The following is a 17,226-nucleotide window of genomic DNA, read 5'->3' as shown; positions in this document are numbered from 1 at the left end:
TGGTTGCTGGTCAAAGGAAGCTATTGAACCATAAGTTTCAAATGTGAAGTTGAAATCATCCCTTCGTTAATTTTCCGGACGCCATCACGAGTTGGTTGACCGTTTTGGAGTATACGTTTTTCAGATGATAGAGAATATGTTCCTAAGGCCATATCTACAATTCCATCCCCTGCTCACGAATTTGTTACCGGGTTTGTATTAACATGAGCACACGACGGGTGCCAAAAACGCAGCTCTGCTTACACTTTCAGAGCCCATCAGATCACCCCAAGTTTTTGGTGGGGTACGTGTTGCTTAGTCTTTAATTTGTATGTTGTGTTGCGTGTACAATTGTGTGTCTGTGTGTCTGTTTGTCTGTTTGTCTTTGTCTTTTTTAACCATGGCCTTTTAAGTTTATTTTCGATTTATAAGTTTGAATGGCCCTCTGGTATATTTCGTCCCTCTTTTAAACATTTCAACGCCAGCCTTTATCAAAAATACCTAATACACAAAGTTCCTATCTTTTCTAAAAGAGAGGCGAAAGATACAAAAAGGAACATGTAAATAGTAATAAGATGTAATATAAGTGCCAATGAGACATTTTTTAATCCAAGCGATAATGTGTTAAAAGCAAACAATTAAAGGTCAAAGTATGGTCTTCAACACTGAGCCTTGACTCACATCTAACAGCTAGATATAAAGGGCCACAAAAGACTATTGTATAACAAGTCAACCAGAAATACTAACGGACTTATCTATATAAAAACCAAGGACGAGAAACACACCAACAAACGACAGCCACCGAACAGGTTCCTAGCTGACTTAGGAAAGGTGCAAACAAATGCAGTGGGTTTTAAATTCAACAGTTGATAATAAACTGACAATACCATGGCAAAAAAACCCCCGGAAAATGAACAAAAGAAAAACAAACCAGTATACGAAATGCATAAAAGAATATATAAGACTGAGCAACACGAACCCCATACGAAACGAGTTGATCTGAATAAAGGACTATAAAGTTTCCGCAATTTTGTTGACACTATTACTAAACAATTTCATTGCAAAATAAAGGGAACAGTAGTATACCGCTATTCGAAATTCATAAATCGGCAGAGAAAAAAACAAATCCGGGTTACAAACTAAAACTAAGGGAAACGTATCAAATATAAGAGAACTACGACACAACAGAAACACAACATTAAAATGTAACACACACACAGAAACGATCTATAATATAACAATGGCTATTTTCCTGTCTTGGTAAAAGGGCATTTTAAGAAAAAAAAATTGTGGGGTGAACCTGGTTTTGTGGCATGTCAAACCTCCCGCTTTAATGGCAATGTTAATTACAACATTAAAATGACAACATTACATGACATGACTACAATACAAATAAATGGGAGAAAATATAGGACAGAGAAACAAACGAATGATAACCAACAAAAGGTACCAGGTTAAAAATTTAACATGCCAGACGCGCGCCACGTCCACAATATTGCATAGGCACGGTGCTTTCAAAAATGCAGGGAACGCTTTAAAAGAGGGACGAAAGATACTAGGGGGACAGTTTAAAGTTTACAATTGTTAACATTGAATGGCATAATTTGCGTACTCGCGGAGCATTTTTACAAGTGAATGTTCCAAATATATTTACATTTATATGTGTGAATTAGTGAAAATTCGAAAATTTACGAAAAAGACAAATAAACCTGTTGTCACCGGTTGTCAAACGTTAGATGAATGCTGATCAAAGTAAAATTGAAAAGAAAAACAAGGTAGACACTTCGAAGATTATCAATTGAGCCTGTAAGATCGAGCTGATGTTCGAACTAATGGAGTGAGTACCACAACCCTTTTTTATAGAAAATTTGTAACAACATAGGAAATAAAGAGAGGTGGTATTAGCACATTATTTTTTTTGATACATGTTAAGGACCTAGTTAAATGGATCGAATGTTTATTAATCTGCCTGAGTTTAATCGTTTAGTTTCCATGGTATAGTTGGGTCATAAGAGACAACAGAAAATTAAGAAACAGCACATACTTTCTCAAATGGACAAAACCTAAAATAAACCATTCATGAATGTGTTGATTTGAGACGAGTACAATCGTCGAGGATAATCGTCGTATATCTTTTTCGGTAAGATAAAGTCAAGTAATTAGTTCATAACACACCAAAGCTCTGGCTAAATATTTCAAAGTTTTAAGTATGTTGAACTCATCAGTTCAACCGAACTTGAACTAATGGATACGACAGATACATTTTATCTTGACTTTTATCTAGAAATTGAAAATTATGGCACGTTGAACAAACCTTTACGAGAAATAGGATTATTTTAGCTGTGCAATTGTGATCTTTTCTTTTTTTCTTTGTAGCTCCATCTTATGGAATATATATCGGTTGCTATCACAGTATTTCAGAGCATGTGTTTCCTATCACAATATTAGCTCACGCGTAAGCTATCAACCTAAAGATTCCAACTGATAAACCATCTTAATTTTGACGAACGCTATTGCGAATTGGTTCTTCGTCTTAATTATCAATGTCAATCTCAGATGACTACGGGTACGTTCCAGTTTACTCTAACCATAATCATGTCCTCTTTTCTTCTATCAGTTCCTTTAACTGCACTAGAGAATACCAACCTATTCCGATTTACTTTGAAAGAATGAAATGAAAAGCTGTCAAACCATAATTTGTTTTTTATGAGAAAAAAAGAGAAAGAAATGGCACGACATCAATCTTGTTTTCATACGAAATCCTGTAAAAGCGTCAGACGAGAGGAAATCCAGAAATAGTCCTCATACAATCCTTTTTTGTTTAGATTGAAAGTGAGATCACATGTCAGTTTTCAAAACAATATCATGTATTTTGAATAATGTTTTCCGGTTTCAACACTGGGTTAAGAAGTATAATTCATGTTCTAGTGGTGCATTTATTCTAACAGTATCAATTTTAATACACCAGATGCGCATTTCGACAATTTTTGTCTCTTCAGTAATGGTCGATGCCAAAATATTTGAAAATTAAAGACCTCGTCAACCCAAAAGGATCTAAAGTTTATCTTTTTAATAAGAATCATAAAAGTAAAACCCTGTTTGATTGGTTTATAAATTAATGAAATGCGACATTTCATTTCGATACACTTTTTCGGTAACTTCTGTAATGTCAAGTTTATTTTTTTAGGACAGATCAAAATTATGATTTTTAGGTTCTAGGAAAATTGAACACCAGCTACATAAACAGAACCTTTCAAGCTATATGAAAGTTAACTATCATGCCGATTTTCCTTGGCATGTTACAAACAGATCATATGAACACATAATTCCATAATTATTTATTAGAATGTTATTTTTCTTTCGTAAAGGACCTGGCTAATGGCGAATAAAGAGTGAAACAACTGATATCTGATTTAGCTTTCTTATTCGAAAAACAATTAAAGATATCATTTTATCTGAAAAAAAATCAAGAGAAAGTAATATAGAGAACGAATTTCTTCTTCCAGAAGAAAGATCATCAAGAAGTACTGTGAACTATTGTTCATTTATGATAATCCACTATAAAAATTCGTCAAACACACAGCTGAAGAGCAATGAAAAAACTGCATCACATGGTAATGCAGTTTCTCATAAGCTGGATAGCAAAATTCAAGAAGATCTCATATGAAGTTCCCTAATACAATGACATGACAATTCTTAAACATGACAATTATGTTTTGGAATATATACAGAAATTATTATATTATATATATTAGAACTAATACATGACCCAAATTTATATATACACATGATTAAGTCTTTTATTTATTAACAAACGACAATAAAAAAAACAATACAAATGTCACTTTCTTTTGTTTTAATAAGTGAATATAAATCTATCACTGCGTAAAAATCTTGTTCACGTAATGTTATCAAAATGGAAACTATAGAAAAACTTTATTTCATGGTCGCTTTTTTAATTTTAAACTCAGGTCAGTAAAATTAATGTATACCGGTATTCATTATGCATTAGAAATAATTGGTAAACACATTGCTTTCAAAATTAGAAAATGCTTTAAATTTCGTAATTTACGGATAAATTGCAACATTTTGTGTACCTATTATCCATTATCATGGAAAATTACAAATATGTTCTAATAACGTAGAAATACCAGACAAAAGTCTGAATAACAAAAAAAAAAAACCAAAAACGTTCTAACACATGTTATGTAGGGGGAGTTGTTATCGGTAACACAGAACATTTGTAATTACAGAATAGTTGTAATTTAACAAAAGAAAATAAAATAGACACTGAGAAGACAAGAACTTTCTTACTTTCTTAAAGTGACAAAAGTTTGACAATAAAACAGACTTCAAGTGTCAAATTAGCCCTTACCAACAAAGGCAAAGTACATTTTTAATATCTTTTTAATAACATTTGTCATCAAATACCTGAATTGAACTAGATAAGTAGAATAACAGCATTTTTGTTTTTGATATTGACTGTATCAGCAAGAATACCAACCAAGCTCGCAAGGTCGAGCTGATATTCGAACATATAAATTCTGTATAAAAAAAGATAATCGTTCATTCATCTTTAGGTTCATGTGGACCCTTTGGCTGAAATGGCTGTGTTTTCACCTCATTATTTACTCTGAGTACAGACAAACCTGTTCATCTGGAAAAGTTTTGAGGCATAGCATGCCCTAGATAAATAAAATTCAAATGTATTCTATGATTTGGAAAAAGGTTTTAGCTTAACTGGATTTTGCAGTGCACTTTTTTCGTCCCTGCAGAAGATGATAAAATTAACAAACAGTTGAGTTTCACTTGATATAGTCCACCCAGGTACACACTTTCAATCTCCAAATATTGTCCAAGTCAATTATTACAGCTCACTTCAATTATTACCTATGTGAAGATTCTCAAACCTCTTTTGGAGAATTGAAAAAAAGTTCAACGCAAAATCCTGTTAAGTTTTTATCAGAAATTTTAGGCAAAGGGTACCCATGAACCTAAGCTACGCTACAATGATTATTTCTGTATTAGAAAAGCTTGTTTAAGAATGGAAAAAGCTGAATGATGCCGGTGTGTTGAGTTGAGAAAGGTACAACATTTTGTTCTTTCGATAGCCGCATAGTCGAATATATTTTACGATATAATTCGTTTCGGTGTAGAATTCGAGGTTGAAAAAAGCCAACTGTATGCCGGTTTTCAAAAGTAATAAAATTGATTTTCTTGCATGCGTTTATGAAAATGTAATCTTTATCAATTTCCAGTTTCTCACGTTGAAGGATATCGTCGTTACTACCGTAGCTACTACTATTATTCCAACGATGGCATGTAAGTTGAATGTTTATTTATGGTCTTGTAATGGACGAAGATTGTTTTATACAAATTAAAGAATGCAATAACAGGAGGTTGATATACCTTCATGAACAATAGACAGATGTATGACTGTATTTCAAGCGCCAAATTGTTCCCAGTTTAAAAAAGAAAGAAAGAAAAAGATGAGACAGAACAAATCAAAAAGATATTATCAAAGATCAATTATCAACACTAAATTCTCATAATGACGAAATTTCCGATACCACACAAGACAATTGCTAACGCGGCTTTTATCTAAGACGCAAACAATACTTTGTGATGGGGTAAATAACAAAAGTACAAACAAAAACATAAACAAAATTAACTAACGAAGATCGCTTAGTTCTAGAAAATAAGTGTAAAGCACACGATCAATCACAAATGTCAATCCTTTATGCAAAAAGGACACGGCTTATGGTTGGCTTATTTGGAAATTCTGCCAAGAATTGATAATTATCAAAGGTACCAGGATTATAATTTAATACGCCAGACGCAAGTTTCGTCTGCATAAGACTCATCAGTGACGCTCATATCAAAATATTTATAAAGCAAAACAAGTACAAAGTTGAAGAGCATTGGGGATCCAAAATTCCAAACAATTGTGCCAAACACGATAAGGTAATATATGCCTAGGATAAGAAAATCCTTATTCAAAAGTAGTTTTATTCCATAAGACGTCAGTGCAATAGTAAAAAATAATCACATAAAAAATACGACCGAGTATATATATGTGGAAAGGTTTAAAGGTTAAAAATTAAACCAAAAACAGTTGCCTGGGTTCATACAATTGAAATTACATCCCAACTCCTTTGTTCTAACAGGGGTGATATGGGTCGTTTCGGAACACCCCTACCACGAGATAACCATACAGATTCAAATTTTCTATATAGAACAAATTTCTGGTGTCGATACATGGAATCGAACTCCAGAACATACGCCCGTGAAGCCACGATTATACCCCTTCACCAAGGCGGCTGAATACAAACAAACTGTTAATTAAGAAATAATTGATGCTTTATTGTAGTTTTAACATGGGTAGGCATTATATTCGTGATTATTTTTGCTCGAGGGATAGTGAGGGCTAAAATAACACGAATATGATGCCTACCCATGTTAAAACTTCGATAAAGTATTGCTTGCATAAATTATTTCGATTCTGATTAGGACAATTAAGTTAATTTCTATGTCCGATGTAATAAGTATAGATCGTTTGTTTAGGCTCTTCCAAGAACCTCATTTTTTTGTTTGTAAAAAAGCAAACGACTGACCCTATGAGTTTTTAGAGGGAGGAGTTTGAACAGCCAACATAAACGGGTATCGTATCTAGGTCAAATATGTCAATTTCGGAATGCAACACATTACAGTCATAATAAATGAATTAGTAACAACAATGAAATATATTAAATGCATGCCAATTTGATAAGATTTATTATTCTGCAGTAGTCAATATACGCATGTGCAAACACATTTTATTGGATTTAGAGCATGGGTTTGTTCACAAAGCGAAAGAAGCACGTCATATTAGAATGATGTTAAATATTAATCCCACTCGATCTTGATGGGTCAGTGTAAGATCACCCTCCTGTCTGCGTCCATCGGGGTGATTTTACACTGACTGCTCATTGGATAACTTCTACGTTGTTCCTTGTAGTGGTACAAATCAATTGCTTATCGATTTGAAAGGAATACACGACTCGGTTATTTGTTAACGAAAAAGAACATTACTTAACAAATGGCTCGATTGAAAAAGAACATGAATGATTCAACTAATTGTAAATTGAAAAAGAACACTATGCAACAATTTGTCGATTTAAGTTTTCTCTACATTATCAAACATTCCCGTTTTGTATTGTTTATGCTCTTGGTTTCTCGTAATATTATTCATTTCTGAATTTTCGTATAGTTAAGCTTCCCAATTCTATCGAATACAGTTGCGTTTTATATATATAAAAAAAGACACAGAAGATGTTAAAAGAACAATCAAAACCACAACAAGAAAGAAAAACAACAATAAGACAAAACAACAGTCTACAAAATAACACAGAAACCAGAAGACTAAACAAAAGAAATCCCATCTAAAATTTGGATGATCACAATTCTCTATATCTTGCACTTATAGTGTTACCCATGGTTAGTTTAAATTCGGTGATGAGACGCTGAAATGACATCTATCAGGATTTTCCTAACTGAAAGGGAAATTGCCTATTATATTGTAGTCAGTATAACACTCGACCCATTTTTGTTTCTGAAAAACAAAAAAAAAATAAAAGTCGAAAAGGATTTGTGTGCTGATCAGTTCAGTATCTGTAACTAAAATTAATTAGTGATTTCACAAAACAACACTTTCTGAGGTTGTTACGCTTCCGAATATACAAAACCTAATATGCTACAGATGTCCACCATTAACATAAAGATCATGATGATAATGCAGGATTATTCAGGATTATTGCTTTACCGTTCTGATAATTGATTGGACTGGTAATGTAAATATAATTATACATATACATATTCGTTACATAAGCGCGTCAAGTGATGTCCTGTGTTGTCTGTAGTTGATGGAAGATGTTCGATGTTGTTCTGCGGTTTGCATGTTGTGTCAACTATTATTCTATTTGTTTGTGCGTTTCTCTGTTCTTGCATGTGTTTTTGCAGTATTTTTTACACGTAGCGTTGTCAGTTTAGCGATATTTTTAACATTGCCATATAGGCGGGAGGTTTGGCTAGCATAAAACCAGATTCAATCCACCATTTTGTCTTAAAATTTCCTGTACCAAGTCAAGAATATGGCAGTTGTTTTTAAAAAGTAAAATCACAAAATAGTTCGTTTCTATGTATGTTGGCGTTTGTTTTTGTTGCACTTCAGTGTTCCTGTTCCTTTATTTTCCTCTTATAGTTGATGTGTTTCCTCGGTTTTATTTTGTTACCCGGAAGTTCAAGAAAATCCAATATAGTATCGGAATAGTTATAAATGCCAACCAGACAATGATTAAAACTTTTTTTTCAGATCTATTGGTGCGATTGTTGGTATTGTGATTGGTGGTCTATTTGTCATAGGAATAACGATTACTTTCATAGCCGCCCTGTGTGGCGCTTTGTGTTTCAGCAAACGATCACACCGATCTGTAACCAGTGTTCCCAGCAATAATATCGCAGTGGTAACAGCACATCCGGGATATCCTCGTAAGTTAAAGGAATATGTGTGATAAGAGCAATGAAATGCTGTCTACAACATTAATAATGAGATTACTGAATCTTTCAAAATTATTCAAATTATATTGGTAAATGAATCTGTTAATATTATGTAGACATTTTGGAACAACATTGTCAGTATTGACAACACTTTGACGTTTTGTATATTTAACAACTCCTATTTGTACAAGTAAAAAAAACACATATTTTACCACAAATATTCGTTTTACATACAAATATGTTGGTGAAAAGTTAGATTTAATGACGTGAATCTTTCTCAGCTTTTGTAGTTTTATATAAAATACCTGGCAAATATGCCAAAAAGATGTATCATAATATCATAATGATATCCGATAGACAGTTCACATAACATTTACCAAGATTTTGGTAGGTGTATTGTATTTTTTTTTTTTCGTGGTCTTTGTATATAAAATTGACGAAGCTTTTTAATATATAAAAATTATAAATAATTACTTGCTACTGATGCAGATCTTGTAAAATTGTCTCCAATGTAAAAGCAAACATCAAAACTAAATTTGGTCTATCCTTACCAAAATTTAGTGTTCGCCAGGTTGAATTAGATCAAATCCATATTAACAACTCAACCATTGTGGAAAAAGATAAACACTTTTGAAATGTAAACATTTACGAATGTCTAACAAATAATACTATCAGTTTCCATTGTAAACGTCGCGGTAGGGTTAGTTTGGTCGTCCGTTACAACTTCCAAGCTAACATTAAAAACAACTGCAAACCCCAAAATCCTTACGTTATGATACTAAGTCGATATAAAAAAAGTAGGTAAAGTATTCCCACTAAGAATTTGTATTTTCATGTGATAACTAATCGGTTACAGCATTTCCGAATATATATATAAGAGGAGAAAAAAGTCCCATCTAGAAATATATGGAAAAGCCTCCGAAAAAGCTATCAAAAGTTTTTATCCTTTTATAGTTCTAATTGTGTTCTTTGACCTAATGTATGCACTATGAAAATATAATAATAACCAAATGTCCAAATTAGGAAATAATTGATGCAAGCTATACTTTATTGTAGTTTTAACATCGGTAGGCATTATAAGCGTGATTATTTTTGCCCGAGCGATAGTGAGGGCTAAAATAACACGAATATAATGCCTACCCATGTTAAAACTACAATAAAGTACAGCTTGCATCAACAATTTCGATTTTGATTAGGACAATTCAGGTAATTTCTATGTCCGATGTGCATATTAAGTGTAGTGCGTTTGTGAAGGCTCTTCCATCAACCTCTCTTTTTTTTTACTTGTAAACAAGCAGACGACTGGCAACGTAATTTTTCAGAGGGAGGAGTTTTGAAAAGGCCAGCATGAACGGTTGTCGTATCTAGGTCAAATATGTCAATTTCGAATTGCAACACATTACAGTCATGATAAATGAATAAGTAACAACCTGTGCATTATGTAAGAGTTTGGAAGTGTTTTTAGTTATTGGATATCTTAAATGCATGCCAATTTGATGAAATTCATTATTCTGCAGTAGTCAAAATACGCATGTGCAAACAAATTTTACTGGATTTAGAGCATGGGATTGTTCTTAAAGCGAAAGAAACACGTCCTATTAGAATCATCATTCATAGACAAAACAAACAACATTTACAGTAATTTAATATAAGAAAACTAAGTAAAAGAATAAAAGATATGTAAAATAAAGTGCATTACCTTTTGGTAACAATGATTCAAATTGCTTAGGAATAGATATGAATGAAAAAGATGTTGAGCATACTTAGTATTGAAATGAGATAGTAACAGAATTGTAACAAAAAAACACACAAAAAAACCGTCTTTTTACGACCAACATAAGACTTCAACAATACAATTGTCTATAAAATTTCACCATTAATTTTTATTTTTAGAAATGCAGCCAATGAACCATCAATTTTATGGACCAGCAAACCAATTTCCTCCACCACCAGCATACTACGAAAGTCAAAATCAAACACTTCCAATGGGAACAAACGCTTTTCAGACACCATCTGCTCCAAGGCCTGACAGACACAACTCAGAATCAGCCAATCCTTTCCTGACAACAACAAACTTTGGAAACTATAAAAGATAAAAGTCTAATTTGAATAATTTCACTAGATATTCGAACAAATTAAGAATTTTTTTTCTGTTTTTGTTGAATAAATTTAAACTACGCTGCACCGAAATTAATTATTTATGAAAGTAAACCAAGTTATAAATTGAAAACACCGGTGATATCTATAACCTCAATTGAGTGAAACCAAAGCTCTTGCTAAATATTTCAAAGTTTGGTGACTATGTTGAACGCATCTGTTCAATCGAACTTGAACTAATGGATACGACGGATACATTTTAGTCCGTCTCTTATCGAGACTTATATCTAGAAATTGAAAATGATAGCACGTTGAACAAACCTTTACGAGAAATGGGATTATTTCAGCTTCCAATTGTGATCTTTTCTTTTCTTTGAAGTCCCATTCTAGCAGTGCCTCCATATAGAATATATTTCAGTTCCAATCAAAGTATTACAAAGTATTCTTATCCTTATATTTGCTTACAAGTAAGCTATTATAAACCCAAGGATTTTAATTGATAAACAATCTAAATTTTGAAAAAAGAATTGGTTGGGAATTAGTCGTCATTTTGGATTATCTATACTTATCTCAGATGACCACTGATACGTTCCGATTTACTCTAACTAGCTCTAACTTAACATCGATCAACGTCTGTAGAGGAAAGTGCGTACAAAACACTTGTTAGACCAATAACAGAATACGCCAGTTCTGTATGGGATCCATACAACAAAACAGAAATAGACCGATTAGAGATGGTCCAGAGACGTGCAGCACGTTATGTGATGAATAAACACCAAAATCACTCAAGTGTAAGCAAGATGCTAAACCACCTAGAATGGAGATCACTCGAACAAAGACGAAAAGATGCAAGACTAACCATGCTCTTTAAAATAGTAAACGAGAAAGTTGCTGTGACAAAGGAAGATCGTTTGATTCCACCTAAACGATTGTCAAGAAATATGCATGACAGAAGCTTCCAAATTCCAGCAGCATCAAATGATTACCGGAAATTTTCTTTCTTTCCACAAACCATCAAAGATTGGAACAGTCTCCCTCCTGGGGTAGTGTCAGCGCCGTCAGTCGAGGCTTTTAAAGCCTCGGTGACAAAGCTGAAACAAATTCAAACAATATGGGGGGAGGGGGAGGGGTCCGTATGCGCACCGAAGTCATGGCAAAATATTCAATTAGTTGATTGTGGCCATTATCCGGTAGAAGTAGAAGTAGAACTATAATTCCGCCCTCTTTACCTCTATTGTAACATCACCAAAGGAGACTTATCACCGAACTTGTATTTTCCATGAGTATCATGAAGGGTGCCACATGTGGAATAGGATATGCTGATCTTTTCGAAGACGATCGCTCATTAAAAGATTTTGTGTTGCTTTAACTTCAGTTTTCATTGTTTTACTTTGTGCTTTTCATTTCAATGCATGTGTTGTTCCTGCATATCCTTTGTCTTAAAAATTTCATATTCGTTCAACTGTAAGGATGATTGGAAAATTGGCATGACCGATGGTTGAACTAATTTGATGAAGTCTTAGGGTTAGATAAGAGTCTATCAAAATCCGATATTTTGTCAACTGTGGAGAATCCCCTGATTTTGCTTCGTCTTTGTTTTTTTGTACTGTTGTCTTTTTTGCGTTTTTCGTTGTTAGCAATGGCGTTGTTATAGTTTCTCTTCTACATGTGAGTTTTAAGTCTTCGTATATATACGCTTATTCCGGCTCTTTAAGACATCAGCACAACTTCTCTTGTCTCCACTTCCATCTACGGAACAGTTACTGTGTTTTGAATCACTGTTATGTTCAAAACAAATTACCAAAGTGACACTTGTTGCAATTCTTTTCACCAAATAATAAGTAGGGAGGCCAGAAAAGATAGTCGAATATAGACTTACGACCGAATATAAGGTGATATGTGAACCCTTGACTCGCTATATATTGTGAAAGAGTCCGTTTTTAATAACCCGCACAGTGCAACATTTCTATAATTGGATATCTTACCATACAGTTATCAATCAATTTACCCCCTCACACAAACTTACTAATAAAGTAAATATGACTTAAGTTGTGTGATAAGGCGAAAAAGAAAGTCGAAATGTGAAATGTGAAGCCCGTAAACAATATTTTTTAATCTTCAAGCATGCAAATTGAAGATAATGTTATATATTTTATAATAAACATATTCGCATAGCAGAAACATTTATTTTAATTGAGAGTCCCAGACACTATATTAGTTGATAGTTTTCCCACTAATTCCACGTGTTTTCAAGTAGTAGTATACTCGTAATAGCCCACAATGCATTGAAGTTCATTGACCCGATTGGTCAGGTTTTCAAGGCCATATTGGCCTTGTGTTTGGGAAATTACTATGCAAATATATTCTGACGTCATGAAATCTAGAGTTCTCGACCTGTTTAATATACTTCACATACTGGAATCTGAATATAAAGAAATATGACTTCATAAGTCTTAATGTTAAAAATAGTATATAATCTAGATAAACTCAATGCAAAACAATATTCTATGCTGAAATCTAATAGCAGCTAAATACGAAAAATAATACAATAACTGTAATATATTCTTTCTGTCTTTCAAATATCAACTTAAAGTAAAAATATGAACTCTTTCATACTCATGGGAATCAAAGTGGACTTTCATACTCATTTTCATAACACATTCATATCTTTTACACCAAGATAAAAATATAGAAATACAAGCATCAAATACTAATGTAAAGAATATAACTGACCTGAATATAAAGAATGGTTTCAAGAATAAGAAGAATAAATATATATAAATCACAATAAAGTGTCAGTGTTCTATATCTCTGTGTAGAATTTGAAAAGAGTGCCTCAATATCCAAGGAGTTCACAGAACTGTAACCAATCGGAATAAAGAAAATAGAAAACCCAGGATGTAAAGCCCTAAGTGAATAGAAAATCAAAGTCTGTCATACTGTATACTCTGTCAAAGTCAGTCAACAAGTCAATGCATGAACAAATATATACAAATGCTATTTATTAGCATAAATGATAAAATCAAGCTGTACTACACTCTTTAGGGAGATAGTTGAACTTGCGTAAAGCCTCGGTCACACCTTACCGGATAAAACAAACGGACGACTAACGGATGAAAATAAAAGTTGTCGGTTGAAAAAATTGTTATCCGGTGGGTGTCCATTGATGTAATGACCTAATAAAACGGACGCTTAATTAACGAATGCATAACGGACATGCAACGGATATGCAACGTACGAGAAACGGAAACGTAGCGGACAGAATGGATGTCGAACGTACATCCAACGGACGAGTACCGCATAAAACGGACACCTAACGGAAGCGTACCGGATAAAACTGATGAATAAGATATACGGAAAAATTAAAGGCGACAACAATAATACATGTAAATCGCATTAATATTCAAAATATTTCTATGCATCTGGTTTTGGTTCTGACATCAAAATGCCGCCAAAGGGCAGTGTCTGGCCTAAATAAGAGCTGCTTGATTGTGAAGCTGTGCCCTTACTCTAAGATCGATTATGAATAATAAGAATTCATGAACCTATTAAGAAATCTAATTAGCATTTCTGACGCGAAATTTTCAATTGGCCTTTATCCGTTTCAGATCCGTTCATCATTCGTTTTATCCATTATACGTCCGGAAGAAGTCCGTTTCACATTCGTTCAGCATCCGTTTTATCTGTTAGACGTCCGTTAGAAGTCCGTTGGTAAATTTATCTGCAAGACCTCAAACGGATGTATAACGGACACGTAAAGGATACAAAAAGGAAACGAATTGGACGAGTACCGTACAAAACGGACGCTTACCGGACGTTCAACGGACTTTTCATCCGTTGGACGTCCGTTCAAAGTTTTGAACATGCTCAAAATTTTCCAACGGACAGAACGGACTTCGGCGGATAAAACGTACGCTTAACGGACACGCAACGGATATGGACGGACGTCTAACGGATAAGAACGGACCTCTAACGGACATGAACAGATTGAAAAAAAGTTACCCGTTAGGCGTCCGTTCGAGCTATCCGTTAAGGTGTGACCGAGGCTTTAATATATGCACAGTCTTTCCGGATAACTCCTCCTGTTCAACTTTGTGTATTTTATGAATAACACTTTGCATCTGCTGGGGCATCATTTGTGTCTTCCAGACAGAATAATATCTCAAAGAAAGTCCAACATTGACTTTGGTAAAATACAGTTGCTTCAGAGAGGAGTGCATCACTTTGTCTAGTTTTATTTGTATTTTTATTTAAAAAAAAAAAAAACTCATCGTAGGGAGGCGTCAAAGCTAAGATTTAAAATAACTTTCCTGAGCGTTGGGTAACGCATATATCTATTATTATTATTAGCATTTATAAAAATTGAATAATGCTTACGTTTACAACGGGGGGAAAAAATAATGCTAAATACGTTTATAAAATTATCCTTTATGATTATTAGTTTATGTGATCTTAAGCTGTGTTCTAAAGTATTTATAAAAAAATATCAGAATTATTGAAAAAGTCTGAAATTTGATATACTTAATTTGACAAGCCCCTCACAGTGACTAACCTCCCTTTAACTGTCGACATGGGCGAGCAAATAAGGTAAAACTAAAAGGGGTTTAAAAATAATTCATTTCTTTCTGGTTGTAAAAACTGAACTGAATTATCTGGACTAAAAACTGACCCTGTTTCTTCTTCCTACAATCAAAACCAACTATGTACGAGAGGTACAAACCAGAAACTAACGGTCACAAATTATTCTTTTGTCATTCGCGTTTGAGTGGCGTTTGAAAGGATTTTTTTTAATTTTTGGGTAATAAGAATGACCCTCATCAATTTACAAAGTTCTTATCAGTACCACTGCGCAGTGCCGTAGCGAATGAAATAAACAAACAGGTGCTAGCATTAAAGTATTAGAATATTTTCCTTTGTTCACTATTTGTTTGATGAGGTGTTGGACACCAGGTCATTGGGGCATATCCCCCTTTTTTCTGTTCCTCTTTTTTTTGGTGTTTATTTTATAATTAAAATATTTATTGATGTCTAAACTTATCTTGACTAGTTATTTTGTGTGTTTCTGCTCTTTAATATCCACATAAAAATACCAGTAACAATAGTTTCTATAAAGATGAAAAGATCCTGCATCAGTCCATGCCCAAACACCTGCGGACTGGATGGTTCATTACAATACATTTTCAAGCGATCCTCAGTCTTTTGAGTGCAACTGAAAATTCACAAAACAATCGTTACATTTCGTCGTACGTCATTTTCAGTTTAGAAAAAAAAAAGTTATTATACCCCATGCAACAAAGGAGGGTATAATGTGTTTGATCCGTCCGTCCTTGCGTCAGTCCTGTTTCTTGTCATCGCAACTCCTTTCAAACCACACAGCAAACAGAATTTCAAGAAACCTTTTTAGCTAATAAGGAAATACTATGTTGTAGCTGTTCATATCGACAGGAAATTACGATTCAAATTTTTTCTAGGAGTTACGCCCCTTTGAACTTATTTGCTTCAATGTACTACTGCAACAGTTTGTCATCGCAACAGAATTTCATGAAACCTTTTTAGACAATAAGGACATACTATGTAGATGTGCATATCGACAGGAAATTACGATTATTTTTTTTTCTAGGAGTTACGCCCCTTTGAACTTATTTACTTAAATGTTTTACTGCAGCAGTTTGTCATCTCAATTCCTCTGAAATCACACAAGAGAATTTCATGAAATTTTGTAGATAATAATGACATACCTACCACGTAGATGTGCATATTGACAGGAAATTACGATTCATTTTGTTTTCTAGGAGTTAAGCCACTTTGAACTTATTTACTTCAATGTACTTCTTCTGCAACAGTTTGTCATCTCAACTCTGAAACAACACAACAGAATTTCATGAAATTTTGTAGCTAATAAGGACATACTATGTAGATGTGCATATTGACAGGAAATTATGATTCATTTTTTTTTTTTATACAATTTTTTTTCTTACACTTATTTAATTTCTACAATGACAATGTGGGGACGTGGGGTATGTGAGCGCGCTCACTAAGATTCTTTAATTAAACTTAAACCATTGTGGTGGCGTCAGCCTATTCATAAAATGTCTATACATTTATATCATGTATATAAATTAAAATAAGGATCCCTTTTAGCCTACATGATACAATAAGGGAAATTCTTTATTTTTTAGGTTAGTTGGTGTTATTATTGGTATAGGTCTCGGATGTCTTCTTATGGTTATCTTATTAGGAGTCGTTATCCAGACCTTCTGTGAAACTAACTGTTGCAGACTAGATCTACACGAAGCTACAGACGACAGTATTGAAGATACATCTCAGCACCAACGTGAAGCTGTAGATAAACCATATCTAACGAGAATCCGTCTTTGGATTCACAAACATTTAAATCAGGTCTGACACAAAACCGGTTGTGTTTTGAATAAAATATAAAAATGCTACGTAATACGATTTCTACACTATGTGACATTAATTTCAGAAGATCTCATTGTACTTTAATTCATTTCAATACTTCAATGTGACAACCATTTGTTTTTGGGTGATCATTTAGAACTTACACATGTGTACGTTATTAAAAAAATGTGATATCAAATAAATTCAGTAAATTCA

The 17,226-nt window shown here is 33.6% G+C and overlaps 1 protein-coding gene and 1 long non-coding RNA gene across 2 annotated transcripts; both read left to right on the top strand.

Moving 5' to 3' along the window:
- Positions 1 to 3,858: 3,858 nt before the first annotated feature.
- LOC143072282 (uncharacterized) lies at positions 3,859 to 10,696 on the top strand. Its single transcript, XM_076247180.1, has 4 exons — positions 3,859 to 3,950; positions 5,238 to 5,301; positions 8,330 to 8,505; positions 10,408 to 10,696. The coding sequence occupies exons 1-4, from the start codon at positions 3,896 to 3,898 to the stop codon at positions 10,608 to 10,610; spliced, it is 498 nt and encodes a 165-aa protein (XP_076103295.1). The 5' UTR covers positions 3,859 to 3,895; the 3' UTR covers positions 10,611 to 10,696.
- A 4,459-nt stretch (positions 10,697 to 15,155) lies between these two features.
- Positions 15,156 to 17,226, top strand: LOC143072233 (uncharacterized). Its single transcript, XR_012977092.1, has 2 exons — positions 15,156 to 15,198; positions 16,791 to 17,226. It is a non-coding gene; the product is annotated as an uncharacterized LOC143072233 (long non-coding RNA).

This window comes from Mytilus galloprovincialis, chromosome 1 (assembly GCF_965363235.1).
Source record: "Mytilus galloprovincialis chromosome 1, xbMytGall1.hap1.1, whole genome shotgun sequence".
Classification (NCBI taxonomy): Eukaryota; Metazoa; Mollusca; class Bivalvia; order Mytilida; family Mytilidae; genus Mytilus; species Mytilus galloprovincialis.
This window is presented reverse-complemented; position numbering and strand designations above follow the sequence as displayed.